The 19,861-nt window shown below is 41.2% G+C and overlaps 1 protein-coding gene across 2 annotated transcripts; it reads right to left on the bottom strand.

Moving 5' to 3' along the window:
- Positions 1-996: 996 nt before the first annotated feature.
- Positions 997-19,846, bottom strand: BCL7A (BAF chromatin remodeling complex subunit BCL7A). 2 transcript variants are annotated; one of them, XM_085075514.1, is made up of 7 exons: positions 19,610-19,845; positions 15,389-15,497; positions 11,741-11,822; positions 9,226-9,322; positions 8,028-8,195; positions 5,439-5,560; positions 997-4,608 (listed from the first exon to the last, which is right to left on the bottom strand). In XM_085075514.1, exons 2-7 carry the CDS (start codon positions 15,421-15,423, stop codon positions 4,537-4,539), a joined length of 576 nt encoding a protein of 191 aa, XP_084931640.1. In that variant the 5' UTR covers positions 15,424-15,497; positions 19,610-19,845; the 3' UTR covers positions 997-4,536. The 2 variants fall into 2 exon arrangements, with proteins under 2 accessions (XP_084931640.1, XP_084931639.1); XM_085075513.1 differs by lacking the exon at positions 15,389-15,497 and having other exon boundaries at positions 19,610-19,846.
- Positions 19,847-19,861: the final 15 nt, after the last annotated feature.

Below are 19,861 nucleotides of genomic sequence, written 5' to 3'. Positions count from 1 at the left end.
GACAGGAAGATAAGCATTCCCATATTAATGAGGGCAAGAGCTCAAGGAATCTTACTCACAGCCTGGGCTGGGGCTGAGTGCAGTCCAGCCCAGCCCTGCCCTTCCTGCTCCCAGGAAACCCCAGGGACAACCTCCAGCCGTGTCCCCTCCAGGCTGCTGTTGTCACTCCCTGGCACAAGCCTTACCTGTTCAGAGTTCTTTCCTTCTGGGACCCATCTTGAGTTACAGCCTTGCTTCTACCTCTCCTTTCCTCTCTCTCCAGCTCCACCCCTTGATACGCGTCTCCTGGCTTAATTCACTAATCTGGAGAAGGAAAAAAATGAACTAAAACATAGTTTCCTTCGCAGGTTAGTGAATTTATTTGGTGAGGATGTTACGAGCACCCCAGAAAATGCGAGGGAGGCAACAGAGGCAAGGTGGGAGCAGGCTGAGGCTCACCCCTCTGGGAGGCAGAACCAGCAGAGCAGTCCAGCTGCCTGAGGAACTGCAGGCCACCTGGGGACAGAGCACACCGAACACTAAAAATAAGCTGGACACTTTATAGCCATCTTGAATGTAAAGAATCTTTCCAAAACTCTTGAGGAGTTCTACCCTTGCAAGCATCAGCCTCGAGCTCATTTCAACACTGAAGCACGTTTGCACACTGCCTTCCCTTCCCCCTCCAATTTAAGTTACCACAACACGTTAACCGAACACGAAACGAGGAATTTGGTACCTGAATTATCTTAAATTACCAAATTATTCTGCAGATTGCTGTAATTACAGTGGCCGTATCTGTTTGTTGTTCCTACAACTACCACCTGCCCCTGCCCCACCACACAATTATCAAGACACCTTTGGACTGCTCAAAGGTGGATCATTTTACACGTTACCAAACGAGACAACACCAGAGAATGCACATTTAAAAACACCATTTATAAAAACAGAAATTTATTGTAAATAAAAAAAAAAAAACCCGGAGATTAAGTTTCTTGATAAAAAATTATTCACACAGCATTCATGTAGTGATTTTTTTATTTTATTTTTGAAATGAAACCATTGTACATTGTACAAACCATAACTACCGATGGAATAAATAAGTGAAAAATTATACTGCTGTACAACACACACACACACAAATCATAAGATGGAAAACGATTAGGTATTGAAGAAAACAAAATTCTTTACACCTTCTAACAGGCCCTTAGATATAAAGAACATTCCAAAACATGACAATGTTTATGTATGAAGATAGCCACCCAAAACCAATATTTTATACTGCCTTGTTGATTTTTTTTTTTGTTGTTTTGTAAGTGCCAGCACTTTTTGGAATGTTTAACAACTACTTTCCCAAGCATAAAAATTCCAAGGAATAGTTCTGCTATAAAATGTTTGGCTGAGTAAATCGTTTATCTGGAAGGCCTTCCCACGTGTTCCACAAACTCAGCTAAGTTACTTGCTTGCTTCTAGTTTCTTTTTATTATTTTTTTCATATTTTTTTGTTAATTTTTTTATTTATTTATTTGTAACTGAAGCTCCAACATTCAGCATTGTAGCAAGGAAGCACTTCTTGATATTTGCACTATTTCTAAAACATCAGCTGTATGAGAACTTTCAGTCATCTTGAAAAAAATTACATCTCTCCTCCTGCTCCACCTCTCAATGCTTTCAATAAACCCTTTTACAGTGAGTTCATAAAACAAGTTTTGGGTAGAGATAGGTCCAAGCCAAAAAAAGCTGGATTTAGATCTGGTTTCAAACCTCTGGTGGATTTGAATTCCATGTTCTGGTTTGGTCCCATCTGTACTTTCTGGCATTAAAATGTGTTCAATCACATCCGTTGGCCCATAAATGTTATCAGGCACTTCAAAAAAAGACTAATAACAGTCTTATACACTATTTTGGATTTCTTCATACCAGATAATGTCAAAGTCTCTTCCCTCAGAGACTGACAATAACAGGTCTAAGGAACCCAAATCTATCTGCTTGTTCAGTTGTCTGTTGTCACTAGAATCTCTGGTTAAAATAAAAGATCTGAATGTATTCTGTAGAAGCTGTAAATAAAGGATTCCTACCTCAGAAATAAAGCCTCTAGGAAGATGGTTATGATGCCTTGTCTCGTTAGCCACAGAACAATGAACAGTTCTGAGCAGAAGCCACAGGAGAGAAAAGGAAGTTTATAATTAAACCTGTTGATGTCAATAATGCCAATAAATGCTTCTATCTAATGAAAAATTTGAGGTATTTTTAGTGCTATTTATATATTTTATTTCTTCCTAAAGTACAGGAATTAGTTCCTAAATGAAAAGTCTATTTACTCCCTTGGAAACGTCTACAAAATGAAAATTAAAAACTTGCTGCGATGCACCTGAAGAGAGGGATTAGTAAACACGACTACTTGTCAAAGGTGGCATCAATTTGTTTTGTTTTAGCACTAAGAATAACGAAAAGTTAGTAAATCAAAAATATTTAAAAGTTTGAATCTTTCTAGATTTGCCCATTTAATATATCAATAGAACTTCTCACAAAATATCACTTAAATCTGAATGTATTATACATACAAATCGTCATGGACCAGTTATCCACAGTTTAGGCATACACACAATTCAAGAGAGAATTCTACCGTTTCATTGCATATATTGTGCAAATTCAGTTTTTAGCTCCTCATTTCCTTATTTTCAGAATGTTAATGGACTTCATGATCAGACCAGAAATCCCAAAATCTTATTAGGGAGCACGCTGTTTTCATGAATGATTTGCAATCAAATTTTATTCAGTTAAAATCCAAAATGTTTTATTTCAACATAAAGGAAAAGTTGAGTGTCATAGGTTATTTGGGGTTCAATCCTACAAACATCTTATGGAAGGTCAGTATTGGCTCCCCACTCCTCCCTCCCCTTTTCCCTCCCCCCAATTCCTCATTATTTTTCCTAATAAAGTGGTAATTGCAAACGTAATGCAGTAGTCTAAGTGCAAGCCATTTTCACTATTGGAGAATTCAGACCTAAATAAGCTTCACAAAGACCTAATTCATGAAAAAAATGTATCAACTGGAAGCAATTCCTTTTTTTTTCCTCATCTAAAAAAGTATTTACAGTTTTTTCAGCTTAAAAACTCCGCGCAACCATTTCCAGAGCCGTGAGATCGTATTTTAAAGTACAAGTTCCATCTCCCACACCAGGAGAAGACAGAGTTAAGGGCCTGATCCAGCAGCATGGATGTACACATGGATGGATGTGTGTGTGCATGGAAGTGGGAGATCAGCAGTTCCACCAACTCTGGGTGTTTATTCCCTGGAAGTACAAAGCCCACTGGAAGACCAGACCCTCGTTACCTGATGCAGATGTTTCCACACTTCTGCTTGCCAGGAATTTGAGGGGAGCTGCACCTACCTTGTGCCTTTCTGTTAGTTTAGTTAGCATAAGCACACTTCAATGTAATTGGAAGAGAAGGAACATCCCTAACTGGTGTTAGGAACTGGACTATAGAAACAACAAGGCTTATTTACAAGACTTGCTGAAAGAGAATAAGGAACACACCCCCAATACAGTATTTTCCTGGAACATAGAAGTAAACATCTCATAATGAAACAGTACAATGAAATCCAGTTCAGTGAAAACATGATATCAAAAAAGACCAATTGAAAATAAACTCACTGTGCATCAATCCCTTTGATCCTATTTATGTACATAGTGGAACTTTTCTGTAAAGCAAGTTGTACCCAGTACAGAGATCTGGACCTAATACGTAAGTATTTTAAGTGCCTGTGTTAAAGTATCTATTCAGATCTGGACTATAAATGGTAAACAGATCATGTTAACTTCTGATGAAGTTAAGTATTTAGAAGACCAAATTTACAGTTGCGAATGCCATGCATTCAATAAAAGATCTCCACTATAGCTGCTAAAATAAAATATCAAGCTCCTTTTTCTCCTTGGACTCCAAGAGTGAAAATGGCTTCCTGATTTGTAGTTAAAAATTTAAGCACCAGGGATTTAAAACTTAAAAATGAAACAAAAACCCCAAACGAAAAAGAAAAAAAAGAAGCCTTACTACATGGCATTATGCAAACATAGGCCACTTTGCAAAGGAGACAGTTGCAAAACAACTTTTAAAAATTAGCACTGTTTTCAGAACACAAGGCACAAAACAAAAGCAGACATCACGCCAGAACAATGAACTTCACATGAAAGCTAATACCTGACCTGTACCATCCTTAAATATCTTACAATGTTAAATAGAGAAATGAAAAAAAAAAATACAGCAGCAACATAATTGTAATTTTGATTTTTGAAACAGTGCGTAGACCCCTCCTGAGTTGTTTACTCCAACCATTTCAGAGACAGTAACTTAAAAGTTCTCAATGTTTGTTTCACAGGAAAAAGTTTTCAGTGTCTGAGAAGTTAAACCTTTGTTAGGCTTTCTTGGATTTTTGCTTGGTAACTTGAAAAGTTAGGAGTTCTGTCCTCATCCAAGAGAAGATGCTTAAGTAAGGTTGTTCTATAATTAAGCCCACTGATGTACCTTACATAAAAACTGACCAGAAAAATCTATAGTCTAAATCTCTTCAACATTTTGTTGGGAAGCCTCTACTTTCATCTTTTTAGAAGGTGGCACTCCTTCAGAGTCCTTAATGAGGGGGAAAAGAAAAACAGCCACGTTATCATTGCACTGAAGTTCAGTCACCATCAACATCAAACAAACAGCACCACCAAATTCCCCAGCGTGTGATGTGTCCCACCAAAGCATCCCTGGATGCCATAACATGTCCAATGCTGCCTGAAATCACTCCTCTACTTACATCTTACCTCAACACCTTTGCACTTGTCATTTACAAAGGACAAAATTCTAGTTCCAGGCTAAAACCCACAGTGAATGTTCCAAGGAACAGCCTTGATGGAGGGTGCACTGAAGCTGAGGGACCACAGGAAAACCAGTGGAGAAGCAGTGCTCTGCCTGAGGATCTGGACTTGTCCTGCCCTGAGAAGGGCACAACTGCAAGGATAATTTCTTCTTCCTAACCACCCAGAATTTTTCAGTGTTTCAGTGAGAAACATCCAAACATCCACAAATTAACTCTCCTAACTACCATATGCATTTACCTTTATAGAAGGTGTTTTACACCTGAATGGTCCTCAAAGGGGCCTGTCCAGTAGGTTTGGTCCAAGCAATTTATTAATATAAAAATGTTAATATTCCCTTAAAAAAAGGATCTGGTTTAAGAAACTGAGAAATCAATGAGACTGATCTGGTCTTACTGTTCCAATTCTGTGAGATTGAAGCAGCCAGTCACCTGGACCACAAAACCAGGTACAGGCACATTTAATATTCTACAGCTGCTTTACTGTCCTCACTTTGGACATAAATGGAAATACACAACTGTCCTCCTTACATTTGCTTTTAAGTAAAAATAAACTTTTCCAAAATCCATTTAATCAGACTTTTGCACATAAAGTTACCTGAGAGTTTTTAGATGCCTCTGTAATTAAATCATTTTCTCCAGAGGACTGAATTTCTGCTTTCTCTGAACTATTCATGGAATTTTCCATTGAAGACTGTGAATTCTGTTCATCAGAGGTATCTGAAATGTCAAGAAAGAATTTTAAACAAACAAATGAAAACTTTCAGCAGGAGCTTTTCAGGATGTCTTCCCATCAGCAACATCCCCAGAAAATACATTTCACCCAGGTGTAAGCATTAATGAAAACACACATAACAAGGGTATAAATATAATGAATTAAGCTCAAACTCCAGGATCAAAATCTGGCTGCTGCCAGAGCTTCTCCTTCCTGCTGCCAGAGCACAGACCCTGGGATCAGACCCTAGAGGGAGCCAAGCTCCTGCACAGCCTCACACAGGATGTCTGAGCCCTCAGCAAACAAGCTGGACACAAGCTGACTGCAAAGGAACTCCCAAAAACCAGAAGCAAAAGGGCTGAATTGCTGCAACTAATGTATGTAAAAACGTGTGGCTAAGCAGAAAGAATAAAGTTACCTGAATTGAAATTCAGGCGTGTATTTAAAATCCACTTTTTTTCGTTTGATACTACTACATTTGAGATACAATTTAGAAATTCAGCTAACTAGCTTAACCACTGAAGTTTTAATTCTGGTGCATAGATGTGAAGAAGTCCTCCATCCTAGTATAGCTGTTACTTGCCTCTAGCTTTGACTGTTTTTGGCTTTTTTTTCGTTGGTTGGTTGTTTTTTTAAACCCTTCTCTCTCTCAAAACAAGACTTACAGAAGACTCAAGGTTAAAGCACCCATTTGGTTAAACAGGGGACATGGGCACATAAAAATGTATTCCTAGATCCCTGACCCAAAGAATATATGAATTTATTCCAGATGAAGAGAAATGCAAGATCAAACCAAATTGCTGGACAGCTTTGGTTAATGAAGATGCCATAACCAGTGAGTAATGGATATTTTTGTGGTGCAGTGTATAAAAAGCATCACGAGCATTTCTGAATTCAAGAGAAAGTGACGCCCATGATGAGCATCTCAAAGATCACATTCAGCAAACTCGGGCAGAATCCTCTTCCTGTCCACGTCTCACCAGAAAAGCATCTTCATGCTGATAAAGAAACAAGTCCCAAGGGTCCGAAGAAATCTGAGTTTGGATTTTTGCTGTGTACGTCTCAAGCTATTACAATGCCTGCAGGTCTTGTTCACACAGCAGAATGCTTTGAATCCACCTGTTTTATTCAAGAATCCCTCATTAAGCATTTCTGACCACCCAAACAGTCCCCTAGCTTACAGGAACCTCCCTGATTTGAGTGGGGTAACATGAGACAGACATGCAAGGTCATTAACCCTGTCCAGCTGAATAATGGCCCAATTGCAGGGCTCTGATTGATCATAGAAAGGTAGATAAATGTTTAATAAATTGTTTAAGACAGCCTTTAACCAACTGAAAAAAAACCTGCATTAATAACAGATTTTTTTGCCATTATATCTCCTTTTCATTTTACAATAACTGGCTCTGGAACTAATCCAGGGGACTTGGTATGATTTTCCCTGGACCTAAATTTAGCCAGGGGAACATGTATGCTATGTAACAGCTTCACATAAGCAGGTTCAGACAATATTAGACCTAGGAGTAAATCCTTACTGTTTGCTGTGGCCAAATATGCAAGTGGAGATTTTCTTTGAAGGAAATGGTGTTCTGATTTATTCCAATTTGGTGATGGATGTTGAATTTTAACCCCAGTTAACAATGGCAACACTCTGGCATTACCAAGATAAAAGGTCTAAATTTAAATTGGTCAGTGGATCTACTGAGTGAAGAACTAAATCAGGAGCACATAATTTAATTGCTTTGGTATGGTAAGAATTCCATGACCAAATAATTAAAATGGTGTTAAGGACATCTTTTAACTGTTATAACAGGACAAAGAAAGTTATATTTCCAAGAATATAAATACAGAGCATGTTTCAATTACCCAAAATACTATTTAAAGAGTGAGGTTCAGAACAATCTCTTAACCCACATGTATTTTTAATCTGTGCACAACTGCAATAGAATCTTGTAATGCTTTTAGAAAATTAGGACAGAACTCAGAGGTAACTTCTGAATAAGTAACTAGCAGGGTTAAGAGAAAAGAAAGCTTGCATTATAGTTTACACAACTTAAAAAATAATTTCAAAGTATCCCACCTCTATTTTACTGTCACACTAGAGGGCAAACATCCAGAGATCTACACAAAATAATACCTTCCAGGATTTGTGTGATTACATAGTAGCAGCCATTTCAAAGACAATTTTAAATTATTTCTTCTTTCAAGGCTGAGATTTGAGAACAATAAACCAGTATTTTGTTTGTTTGTCTCTGAAAAGACCCTGAATGTCAGTGTGACCTTTCCAGCTGTATGAAAGATCACCAGTAGGTCAGAGAAATTGTGTCCCATTTTCACATAAATGCTGAGAATTCAGAAACCATTTCTTTCAAACTGTTATCTTCCAGTTCTTAAAGTGGATAAGCAAATAAATGACACACCAAAGGATAACTTTTTTTTTTGTTTGGCTTCCAAATGGTGTTCCCAGCTCACCTTCTGAACCAGGCTGCTCCTTTGCCTCTGCCTGAGTTTCGTCAGACTTGACTTCAGTGCCGTCTGCTTGTGTTGCCAAGTTCTGCTCTGGTGCTGGACTGGAATTACTGCTGTTTTCCTGTTTTATTGGAGAAGCATCAGCTATTGAACTCTGGTTGCTATTGTCATCTGTTAACAGAGGAGTGAAAACCAACAAAGTTTGATTTGACAAGGTACAAAGCACCCCTTAATTATTCCATGTTATTCCCTGGTAACACATGATATAATTTAGCTCATTAGGGGTTGAGTCCAATCATTTAGACTCACACTACACATCCAACTTTTTTCCACTCCAGCCTAAGGAGTTTTCAAGCAGTTTCTAAAAATCAAACTAATTTTACACATTAAAACAAAGACCCCATTAAAACCCTGCTCATTCCTCTAACTGCAAGACCACACTTGCTGTCAGCACTGCAAAAACCAACCATGAGGCAACGCAAATGCAAATAAAACTGAAATTGAAAATTTACAACCCACTAAAACGTGATCCTCTTATCAGCTCGAACAGTGCTGCGTTCTCAGCCATAATTGTTATCCAAACACCCAGAAGGTAAAAACCTGAAGCAGAGCTGAGCTGTGCAAGCTGCCTCTGTAATAAACACCAGGCTAACACTCAAAACTCATGTTTAAAAAAAAAAATTAAAATAGAATTGACCTCATAGTGCCTGACTGGCAAACAAAAAATGAGTTTTTTTGAGCAGTTAATTTCATCAAGCTGCAGTAGAAGGAAAGCACCACAGAACCAGAGCTTGCTTTCCTGGCTCTTGCAGAATTCTCTTGACCTTAATCAGTTAGAGAGTTAATAAGTACAAAACCTGCCTGAATTATAGTAGGTACCACTGAGGCTTTGGGAGTCTTTTGGTTCTTCAAGCAGCAAATTTAACAGTTATTACTTCACCTGAGTGCAGTGCTTTGAATGATCAATATGTTAAATTTTATTTTCATATTTACCTCCACTAACGGATTTTTTTCTCCTCACACTCATAGACCAAATATAAATGGCATTTAAACAACTGTTAATATATCCACAGAACCAAGGTACCAAATCAGTATCTGATGCTGTTTTCACTTTGACTCAAGTCCATACACTGGATCAGTGTTGGTTCACACTCTCACAGCAGTGTAAGAGGGGAATTGGGTCTGACCTTCTCCCACTCACCATGCATGTCCATCATCCCTGGGGAGGAACTGTTCTCTGGAGTGGTCACTTCAGAGCCACATTTTTCATCTTTGCCCTTTTTCTTATTCTTATTTTTCTGCAAAACAAAAGGCACCACACACAAATGAGACCACAGCCATGCACAGAAATCCACGTTACTGTGTAAAACCCTTCCTCTCAGCACTTCTCTAAGAATGGCTCACAATTTCAAGTGAGACCTTCTCTACAACTAATGCCGTCTCTTCATTAAATCTGAAATATGGATTAAGAAAACTCAAATTGACCTAAACCAAAGAGCACAAGCATGACAGCTGTAGGTCCCAACCTGCTCACAACCCACAAGCACTAAAACAAAGGAAAGGACCGTGGCATCCATCACGTGGATTGGAATCTGTGCTGCTCAGGGATGCAGCATTTGCAATTAGGAGGTGACGTAATCAGTCTCACAGGAAAAAGAGGCAGCTGCACTGCTTTTGGAGATCCTGCCTGCTGAGGAGACAATTAAAAGCCTGACTCCAGGAAGAATGCTCTCAGCCCATCCTTTCGGATGGAGACTGACCTCCAACGAGGGAAGGAACTGAAGCACAATCAAATACTGGCTAGGACTGCAGAAGAAATTCAACAAGTGATATGTGGAGGGACTTGTCTCTCTATTTTAAACAGATTATTAAGCTTATTTCTAAATTGTATTTTTACTACAGAGAAGCCAGATTTTACTCACTGATGCATGAGAGCACATGGACTTCTATACCTTTGCAAAATGAAAGGTCAGAGGGGTCATAATCTCTCTCAGGTTTGGTTTTGTTATTTTTAGAGGTAAAAAGGACACTTCTGCCACAAAAAAAAACTGTTGAAAATGACTGCTAGCAATTTAAGCTGAGAAGTGATGTTCCAGAACAGCCTTCCAGAACCAGCAGGAAAAAGAGCCAAGTTAACTGCATGCAGAGAAATGTTAAAAGTGTCTTAGGAACAACACGTGAAGGGGGAAGTTCATTTCTGTTCACCAAAATCAAAGACAACTTCCATTTGAAATAGCAAAGGTCCCATTCTCCTTTTTAGTGAAAAGCAAATATACTGCCTGGTCCTTCAGAGAGGATGAAATCAGATATAAAAGGATGTCCACAACAAAATTTAATAGCCGAAATTATCCCTACCTGATATATATTTTTAAAATACATGTGCTTGTGTTATTTTTGAGAAGTTCCAGAGCAATAGGACAGAAACCTTGCAACACCAAGCCTCCAACAACTGTACCTGGCCAACAGCCTCTACTTGAAATGAAAAGAATGTGGCAGTAGGACACCAACGTAACTGGTCTTAAACAAGTGTCCCAATTTCAGCAAATCTGGAGCCTCAACCTAAAGATGATGGCTCAGAAAACACAATTAAACTCTGCACATAGAGACCATTATATAAACCCATTCTTCATAATAGAGAACCTGACTTTGGGTAGCAGTGACCTTGAAAATTCATGCAGAAGCTCAGTTAGAAATTCTGTTTCCAAGACCAACATCACCCATCCTGCAGGCACAGCTAAACTGCAGGAAAACAATTGCCAGAAGCCATGACCCTAAATATCCTGAGCCTTGCACTCTTTCTCACATGGATAGCACCCTTTTCCCCCTATGTACAATAAATAATAAAATCAAGACCAAATATTTGACAACAAGAATGAACAGGTTCCCCAATTCTCAAGGGATAACCTCACAAAGCATGCTGCCCAAGCACTGGAAGAACCCAGTAGGTTGACCACAACTCTGACAGTCCCCAAAATCTGTGAGACAACAAAGTACAGGAAAGAACAAACTCAGTTAAAACAACCCTAATAATAAATTGGTCTTAAATTTGGAGTCTGAGTAAGACAAGGTCATGACACTGTCTTATCTGAAAAAACACCATTTTGAACATCTATTAATGGAGAAGTTTTCTTCCAGATAGGTCTTCACTCATGAACATGGCACACAAAGAGCACAAACAGGATGCACACACAGAACATTCACCAAGAGAAAACACACATGGCAACAGAAGCGTGTGCTGCTGTATTACTTGAGCTGGACATCTTAATAGGAGGGATCCCAGTTCCACAGGATATTCCTACCCTCACGTCAGTGTTTTGCACCTATTTTTGAGCAAAACAGTAGTGATGCACACATAGAATGTTTCCTGCCCTGTTCCAAACCAGCTACTGTCTTTCAATTATCAGGCAGAGGGAGGGGAAAAATAATCCATGTTTTAACTTCCTCTCCCTGCTGCACAGTTAGAGGAAGGTTTCAAAAATCAGTTTCAGTTGCATGTTTAACAGTTATCTGAGAACTGATCCCAGCTGACTCCAGGAGACTGTCACACACTGACCCATCAACATCACTTGCTGTAGAGATCAACATCTCCCTGGAGCTTGCAAGACCCACACCAGTCTTAGCTTAAAGGCTCAATGGAAATCACGAATATTTCTTTCAACTTTGCCTAAACAGGAGCATCTACATCTGGAAAAAACAAGATACTGCAGGATACTTACATCATCCACTTTAGGCTCTGTTACTGGTACCCATTTGTAAATCCTTAGGGATGTGTCACCAACTGTCACCCACTTCTTCTCCCTATAAAATTACAATGCAGGAGAAGTTAAACTTTGGATTCAGACAAGAATGATCTACTATTGTAAGTTGTCAAGGATTTAAACAGGCTATTAAGTAGGATGATCTCTATTACATCATCTTTAGCACTGCATTGTGCAAATTGTTCTTTGCATTTCACAACTTGTTAGAGCACTGCTAACCTCCAGATTTCTCAGGGCTGTTACTTGACTGGGTGAGTAACTGCAGTAGCAGTAATAAGATCTGGATTAAAGATAAAGTTAAGAAGAACAGCAATTGAAAACGCAGATTTAATGCCTACAATTTTCACTTAAGTTTCCAGACAGCAGAAGAGGGTTTAGACAGACCAGTGTGTTTTGATTGTCATGAAGCTGTTTAATGGGATTAGAAACCTAGATGCATTTTGACCATCTGAGTTTTATTTGGGGGCAGAAATTTGCTGCTGACAATTTAACGTTCACTCCACACCCCTGACAGACAGCTCTGCAATCCCAGCCATAGGACCAACAGCCTCATGGGAGCAACATTTGCAGTGGTGCAGAATCCAGACTCTGGAGAGCCCAGCTCTTGGGAAAGGCAAAGCTGAGGCTATCAGAGAGGGAAAAGCACAACCTGGGGCACTGTGTGCAGACCCTGCCAGCCGTGAATGGTGACACTGACAAATTGTGACGGAAATGTGGCTGCAGGGCAGCTCTGCCTTAGGGGGTCACAGAGCTGGGATGGAGAGGGATGCTGAACGCTTCGCTGAGGGATGAATTCCTTGAGCTCTGCACATCAGGGTATTGAAAGAAGGTCCACAATGCCAGAGAAATTTCATCACGTTTCTGTGATCAGTTTTCAGGTCACAGATTACCACTGCTGGTTCCTGGGCTTGTAATGCAGCTCTGCAAATGGATCGATTAAAAGTTAACAACAAAGACCGATTCCATTAAATAATTCAGGAACATCTGAAATTAATTTGGCATGAGATCTCAGGCTTTTTTTTTTTTCCTCCATAAACACATTTAAATAATAGATTTGGGATCCAGTTATAGACTAAAAGAATAAAAAATGTTCTTTGCAGGATGGGAGAAGCTGGATGTGACTCCAAATACATATATTTATATATATGTGATAGCTTCATTTTTAGAAAAGGCCTCCAGAATCAAAAGCAGCCACACTGTACAAATGTCACAAACATCCTCCTGACTATTTGTTTTAGCTACTAAAGCCAATCTTGTCTTTTCGCTTTAGAAGAGGCATTTTCCTGTTTAATTAAGAATAAAAGCAAAACTAACTATATATGACTATTTGATACATTTTGGATCTGTCCATAATGATAATTTAATTGAAGTCAAAAACTATTTCAGATTCATTTCTTTCCCACTGCTCTTCGTGGAGCAGCTTTCCCTCAATGTGTTTAGATATAGACACTTGGGTACACTAGGTGGCTAAAGTATGTCAAAATCCAATTTCACTCTAATTTGGAGCTCTATATGCGATAAAAATGACAGTGGAGATGAGGGCATGTCAATAATGAGAGCATACTTAATTGTGAAGAGATGATCATGGCATAATTTGGGGTTTTTTAAGGATACAAGACAAACTGGATTTATTTCTACTTAGGAAAATCTTTGAAATTATGGAACTAAAACCAGCTGGGGTTTTGTTTGGGTGTGGGGAGAGGTGGATAAATGCTTTTTTAAAAAAAATCAAGATTTTAGTCTTTTCCTAGAGCAAAATATTACTTAGAGATGCTGCACTGGAAAACCAAAAGTTCAAGATACCTGTTAGCATCTCAAAGCAGCCTCACACAGCATCTTCACTGGACAGACTGTAGAACACAGGAGGAAACCTATATTAGTAACTTTTTCCTTCTAGTATTAAAGTTAGCCCTGACATTTTAACTCTTCTGAGCTTCTTACGTACCACTTTAAGTTTTGATAACCCTCAGCTACAGGGATTTTTTAACTGATTTCAATACACAGTAATTCAGACAACAATGGGAATAAGAATATTTTGTGATGGAAGTACACCAACATCCCAGTCCTGCAAACACTTATGGCTAAAGAGAAAACCCAACATCACAGTGCTACTATGCAAATATTTTACATGTGTAAGTATTTACAGTATTGACAGTTTAAGACCATGAGAGTATTAATAAGAAAAAAAGAAGACAACCTCCTCTAAAACTTAATAAAAGCATTGGCAGCACAAACACAAATTTGTTAACAAAGAAACGCAATGACTTTCAGACATTTAAGATCAACAGGGTAAAATAATTTCAAGATTTAAGACATTTATTGCAAATTAAGCTTAGAATATTATCTGTAATACTTACTGCCTTACCATTTCAAAACAAAACCCAAAATCCAAACAAGCAAACGAAAACCCGAAACCCACTCCTACTCTGAACACTCACTTTTTAATCTTTTGTGCAAAGATATCATCCCAACCTGCTGACCAGGGACTTTCCTTTTCACTCTGTGAGAATTGACAATTTACTGATGCTGCCCATGGCAGCAAGTTTGGGAAATGCTGCACAAACCACAGAATATCCTCACTGATCCAATGCCAGAGTAGGAATGAGGAATTAGTGAACTCTTGTACTCAGTCTGTTGTGAAACCTGAAGTAGTTTCTCCACCTGTTTTCCTGTCTGCTGCACCCACCCACCCCAAAATCTTGACCGGAATTCCACCCCCATCACTCTGTTCCACCTTTGATAAATGATCACTGGGCAATATCTGTTATTGCACCATCCTCTGTTATTCTCTGTAGGTTGATCTCTGTGTTGACTGTTGGATTGGAAAAGATGGCCAATGGAACACCATCAACTGACACTTTATCAGGCTAAATATGTGGTAATTATCAACTTTACATGTCCAGGTCTACCTGATAAACTCCACAGTTGTACAAAAAAATTTGTGCCTGTTTTCAAAGCTCTCCTGTTCCTCCATGAATGACTCAGGAGAAACAACAGAAAATGGCAAAACTCAAATATATACAGTAATATTTTTTCTTTCCACACTGAAAAGTATCTTCAATATTTTAGCTATAGTAAATTCAGAAACTAATCAGTACAACAGAAACAAACCCTTACATTTATTTGAAATTGTGTAAAAGCATTTTTAAATTCTGAACTGTATCTGCACAGCATTTAAAGGACAGCCAAGGGTACAAAGGGTAAGCATTAGTATCAACACTTCAGTGCTTATGCCTGAGGCATACTAATATCTCAGAACTTACATCGTTACATACTCAATTCCCCATTCTAAATAACCCAAGACTCTTAAATATATTTGTATTTTGTTTAATAACACTAAAGCTCCACAGATGAACATCAGATTCCACGTATAAACGTAATATACGGGTGAGCAAACACGACAGTGTATATTACACTTATACAGAAAGTGTCAAGGCAGCTTCTGCAGCAGCAGTGAGTGCCAGAAACATTTGATGGCAGAGACACAGAAAGCCTTTACTGCCAATATATCACTCAAGGAAAGGCTTTCCCTCTCGTTTGGCCTTTTCCCATGACTACCATTCATCACAGTGATCTGCGTTTACACACGGATTTGCTCCCACATACCCCATCTTCTGCTGGTGATCACGAAGTGACGTCATAATGCTGAATTTATCACATCACACTCACTTGCATTGCAACAGAGTTTGGTGAAAATCACAGAATTATGACCTCCCTGTGGGATCAAGCAAAGGAGAAAGGGGATGGGAAAGAAAATGCCATTATTATACACAAAAAGTGCTGTCAGATGCACAAAAAATGATTTTTTTGAAGCGCAGGCTTGCTTTTCCAAGCACACCTACTGCTGAGTAGATGTTTGTCTAGTGACTAACATGAAGGAGCCCCAAACACACATGGTGTTTATTGACCAGGCTGCACATACAATAAAATTCCAGGTAGAGTGACTGCACAAGGACATGTGGTCACAGACACCTTCTCTCTGAGTTTATCTAAGTCCAACACATGTGGGGAGTCCCCTGGAACACATACAGGTTTAAAGCAAGTTCTGCTTGGTTCCACATGGCCACAAGCACCTTGCTCACAGTAGAAAGAACTATGCCTTACACATGCCAAAACTCTAACTTCAGCTTCCACTGAAGTCACAGAGCATATACTGGCTCAGAAAGAAATAATCACAAGCCAGAAAAAAAAACCAAAACATTTATCATAATTCAAGCACGGTAACAGTGTGTTTGGGCCACCACAGAACTTCAGTGCATTCCTGCACATACACTAGGTAATTTCACTTCACTGCCACTACTTGAACTACAATCTTAGCAGGAAACCCAACACAGACAACACAGCCAGGCTAAAGCAGGGAGGTGATCTGGGAGTAGCAAACAGCCTTTTTCCAAAGACATCATGTTAAGGAGTTCTATGCCATAACTCCATTTCAGAGCAAAAGCCTATTTGAAGGAGGAGGCACGAGCAGCAAAACCTGCAGAAGCTCAATCTCAGAGCATTACATACCACACAAAAACATTTTATCAAGTCTGAATGGAGACAGTGAACAGAAAAGCTACAGCAGCATTGCCTAGAAATCCTAAATAGCCACAGCTCACAATCCCAGCCAATGGCACCAGCTAATACAGCCCATGGGGACTTTTCCCCTCAGCTTTCTCCAAGTACTTTCACCAGCTGTCCAGGCTCACCTCTTCTTCCCAAGGTGTTATCACTACCCCCAGATCAGGGCTTTGATGGGTCAGAAAAAGGTCAAGGGACTTCTGAGGAATACTGCAATTCAAAGACAAGGCAAGGCAGTGGGATTTCATGATTCCTGGTGCACTCTCTATAGCCAGGGTTACCTATCCCCACCAGGTATTCCAGACCTCCATCCTTACAGGTTTGCACAGCTGCCCCAAAGTCCAGCAGGGCTACAAACCCATGCAAATTATTTCACTGCCTCACAAGGCATCCTACCACTTATGCTTACCTCCTGCCTATTCTTTGTCCCCCAGTAAACATGTGCATTTTCCTTCATTTAATAAATCAGACTTTGACAAAAACCAAGAGCTCTCCAGTGTTTTTCTAATGCTGGTTGAGGGCACAGTAGTTTTTGCCCCTTTCTTCTTGAGAGTCCACTTAGAATCTACATGTACCCATCAACCTTTAAAGAAAAAAACCAATTCTGTACCATTCACTGAGACAAACTGATCTCAGATAATTTTTAAAAACAGAGAAGAATTTTAAGTACTATTTAAGAAAGGCAGAACTGTTCCCTTACTGTGGAAATTTAACATTTCTGCCACACAAACACAAGGCAACCATGTATTCTGCAAGCCACGTGCTGTGTGTTTTCCAAAACAGATGCTCATTCACGAGCATGATTTAAACAAAGGAGATAAGGTTACAGTAACCTCAAGATAAAAATGTAACAACTTCACTGTTTACTATTAAGTCCCAGCAATAACCAGGAGCGCCACGCGCCCTGTGAACGGACACAGGACAGGAGACCTGCATCCAAGGGCTGGCTGTCCAAGAACACTGATTTTCTAAGGAACACAGTCTGCCCTGAAGGAAGCTGCTTTCCAGCAGGCACATTCACAGACGTGGCAGCACAGGAATTCAGGAACGCCAAGCACAGCAAGGTGCTGCACACCTGCACAGGTAGATAAAGCCTTGGATAAAGCCACTGTCTGCTGGGATGAGTTCACAGCTTGGTCTGTCTCCCTGCCCATCCCTGCCACGCACTCCTCCGAGCACACAAGTCTCACAAAACTCTGTTCTAGGAAATGCTGGATGCGAGGTTTTTTAATTTTCAGTGGCTGCATTTCCACAGAAGAGCTGTGGATGGCAACAAATTGCTCCTATTATGCAAATGAAACTGCACACTTGGAAATTGCCGATGTGGCTCTTCTGAAGATGCAAGAATTGCTAGTGTGGAAAGTTCAATTTAACAAGCCAAGTCTTCTCAAAACACTGAAACCACAAAACACAAAATCTCTCTTGCTAATTTCCCGCTGTACTTGACTGCAAGTGTGGGGCGGGAATTATTGAGATTCACCTTCAAATTATGATTCCTTTAAAAATAAGAAATTTGCTTTATGTAAATACTTGTGAGTTGCACACAGAAGTTGTATCAATACTTCTGACAACAATTAACAGAAACACTGCATGACTGTACAGGAACAGTTCAAAGCAAGCTGTCTTTCACGAAGGTTACAATGTAGAAAAATCTATTTATACCATAAGATTTCTGTTTTACAGAAAGAGCCATAGCAACTGGCATGATGGCAGAGAGCCTTTGCCAAGAAAAAAATAAATAAATTAGGTATTTTGTTGAATGGCCAAGCTTCTGTCTCTACTCCTCTCTGAATTCCACAAACCAGGATTCAAAGAGAGCGTGCTGCGCTCATGAATGAAATACCTAGAGACAGAACAGTCCCACACATCCAACCACGCTCCTGCTGCAACAAAAGTCCTGTCACACCACTGCACATTGTTCTGACCCTCCAAAGCCGGCCCAGCAGTCAGCGAACTGCACTTAAAAACAACACCCGAGTAGAAGAGAGTTCCTGAAATCACCCAGGCTGTGGTGCTGGGGCTGCTGCGGCTCCCCACACAATGGCTGGATTCTTTGAAATCCCCATCCCGTGCCCAGCGTTACTGGACACACGTCCTGATTCTTTGTCCGGCTCACGCCAACGGCCCCATTCATGTGCTCAAGGCCATTTAAAACTTAACAATCCATTTCACCCCAATAACGAACACGTTCAATTCTGTTTTTTGCTCTTCTTCTAACTAAAAGAAAGCATTAGGTGAGGAGGGCAATAGAAGTGTCCCCTTGATTTCGCAAGGTTCAAAACAGCTGAGTGATGAACAATAACAATAACCCAAAGGATTTCCCCGTGGATTCCAAATGTTTAAAGAAAGTATTTTCAGATACATGCACAGAGACTGCTGAACAGTCAGCCAACTTGCTGGAAGGAAGATTCACTCCTGAGTCACACTGCTCTTTATCCCATCCCAAATCCCCGGACCGACCATGCAGAGCACGGCGGCGAACGCTTTGCTGTATTGTTTAAACACCTCGTGCGGGTTTTCTTAACAAAAGCAGAAAAAAAAGGACAAAAGCGGGAAAATGCCAAAACGCGTTGAAGGCCTAACGAAAGGGACTCTTTCAACACGGGATATAACCTTAGATTTTGTGATTTAAAGAGGTTCCAGGGGCAGTTTCGCGCTCTTTCCCGGAGCGGCGGTGGGAGACGATCGCGCTCGGCTTTGCTGCGCTTTTACGCGCAAACCCCGGCAACTTGGGAGAGGTAAAATACATACACAAACAGGCAACGACCAAAAATAATAAAAAGAAAAAACTCTCGAGAGCTTCACAGGGATACATTTAACGTGTTTTCTTTTTTTTTTGCAGAACACTTCTCCGAGCGCTATTTCCACCCAGAAGAGCGGGCGGCGGAGGCACCCCGGGCCCGCTCCGCTCCTCGGGCCCTTTGTAGGGCTGGCGGCGGGAGAAGCACCCGGGCCGACCCAGCGCCCGCCCATGCCCGAGGCGCCCTGCCCCGGACACACGGCGAGGAGCGGCGGGCCGGGGTGCGCGGGGAGCGGCGGGGGGCGGCGGGGAGGGGGCTCGGCCGCACAATGGAGCCGCCTCTCGCCCTCACACGCCGCCGCCGCCTTCATGTGACTCGCCGGAGCGAAATGGCTGCTGGGTGCCGCCGGCTCCCCGCCCCCCGCGGCCGCCGGCGAGCCCCGAACCCGCTCGGGGCCGGCGCGGGGCGCGGGGGGCGCGGGGGGACGCGGGCGCGGGGTCCCGGCGCGGCGCGGCCCGCTCACCATTTGCGCACTTTCTCGATGGCCGCCATCACCCGCTTGATATCATCCTTCGCCCGGCTCCGGGTCTCGGCCCGCACCGACCGGCCCGACATGCTGCTGGGGGGCGGCGGGCTCGGCGGGGGAACGCGGCGCTCGGCGCGGCCGGCGGCTCGGTCCGTGTGTCGGGGCGGCCGCCCGCACAATGCCGGGGCTGCGCGGGGCTCGGCGCGGCTGCGCTCGGCGGCTCCGCTCGGCTCCGCCCGCCCGCCCGGC

The sequence above is a fragment of the Lichenostomus cassidix genome, chromosome 15 (genome assembly GCF_008360975.1).
Source record: "Lichenostomus cassidix isolate B80296 chromosome 15, HeHo_3.0, whole genome shotgun sequence".
In the NCBI taxonomy this organism is placed as follows: Eukaryota; Metazoa; Chordata; class Aves; order Passeriformes; family Meliphagidae; genus Lichenostomus; species Lichenostomus cassidix.
This window is presented reverse-complemented; position numbering and strand designations above follow the sequence as displayed.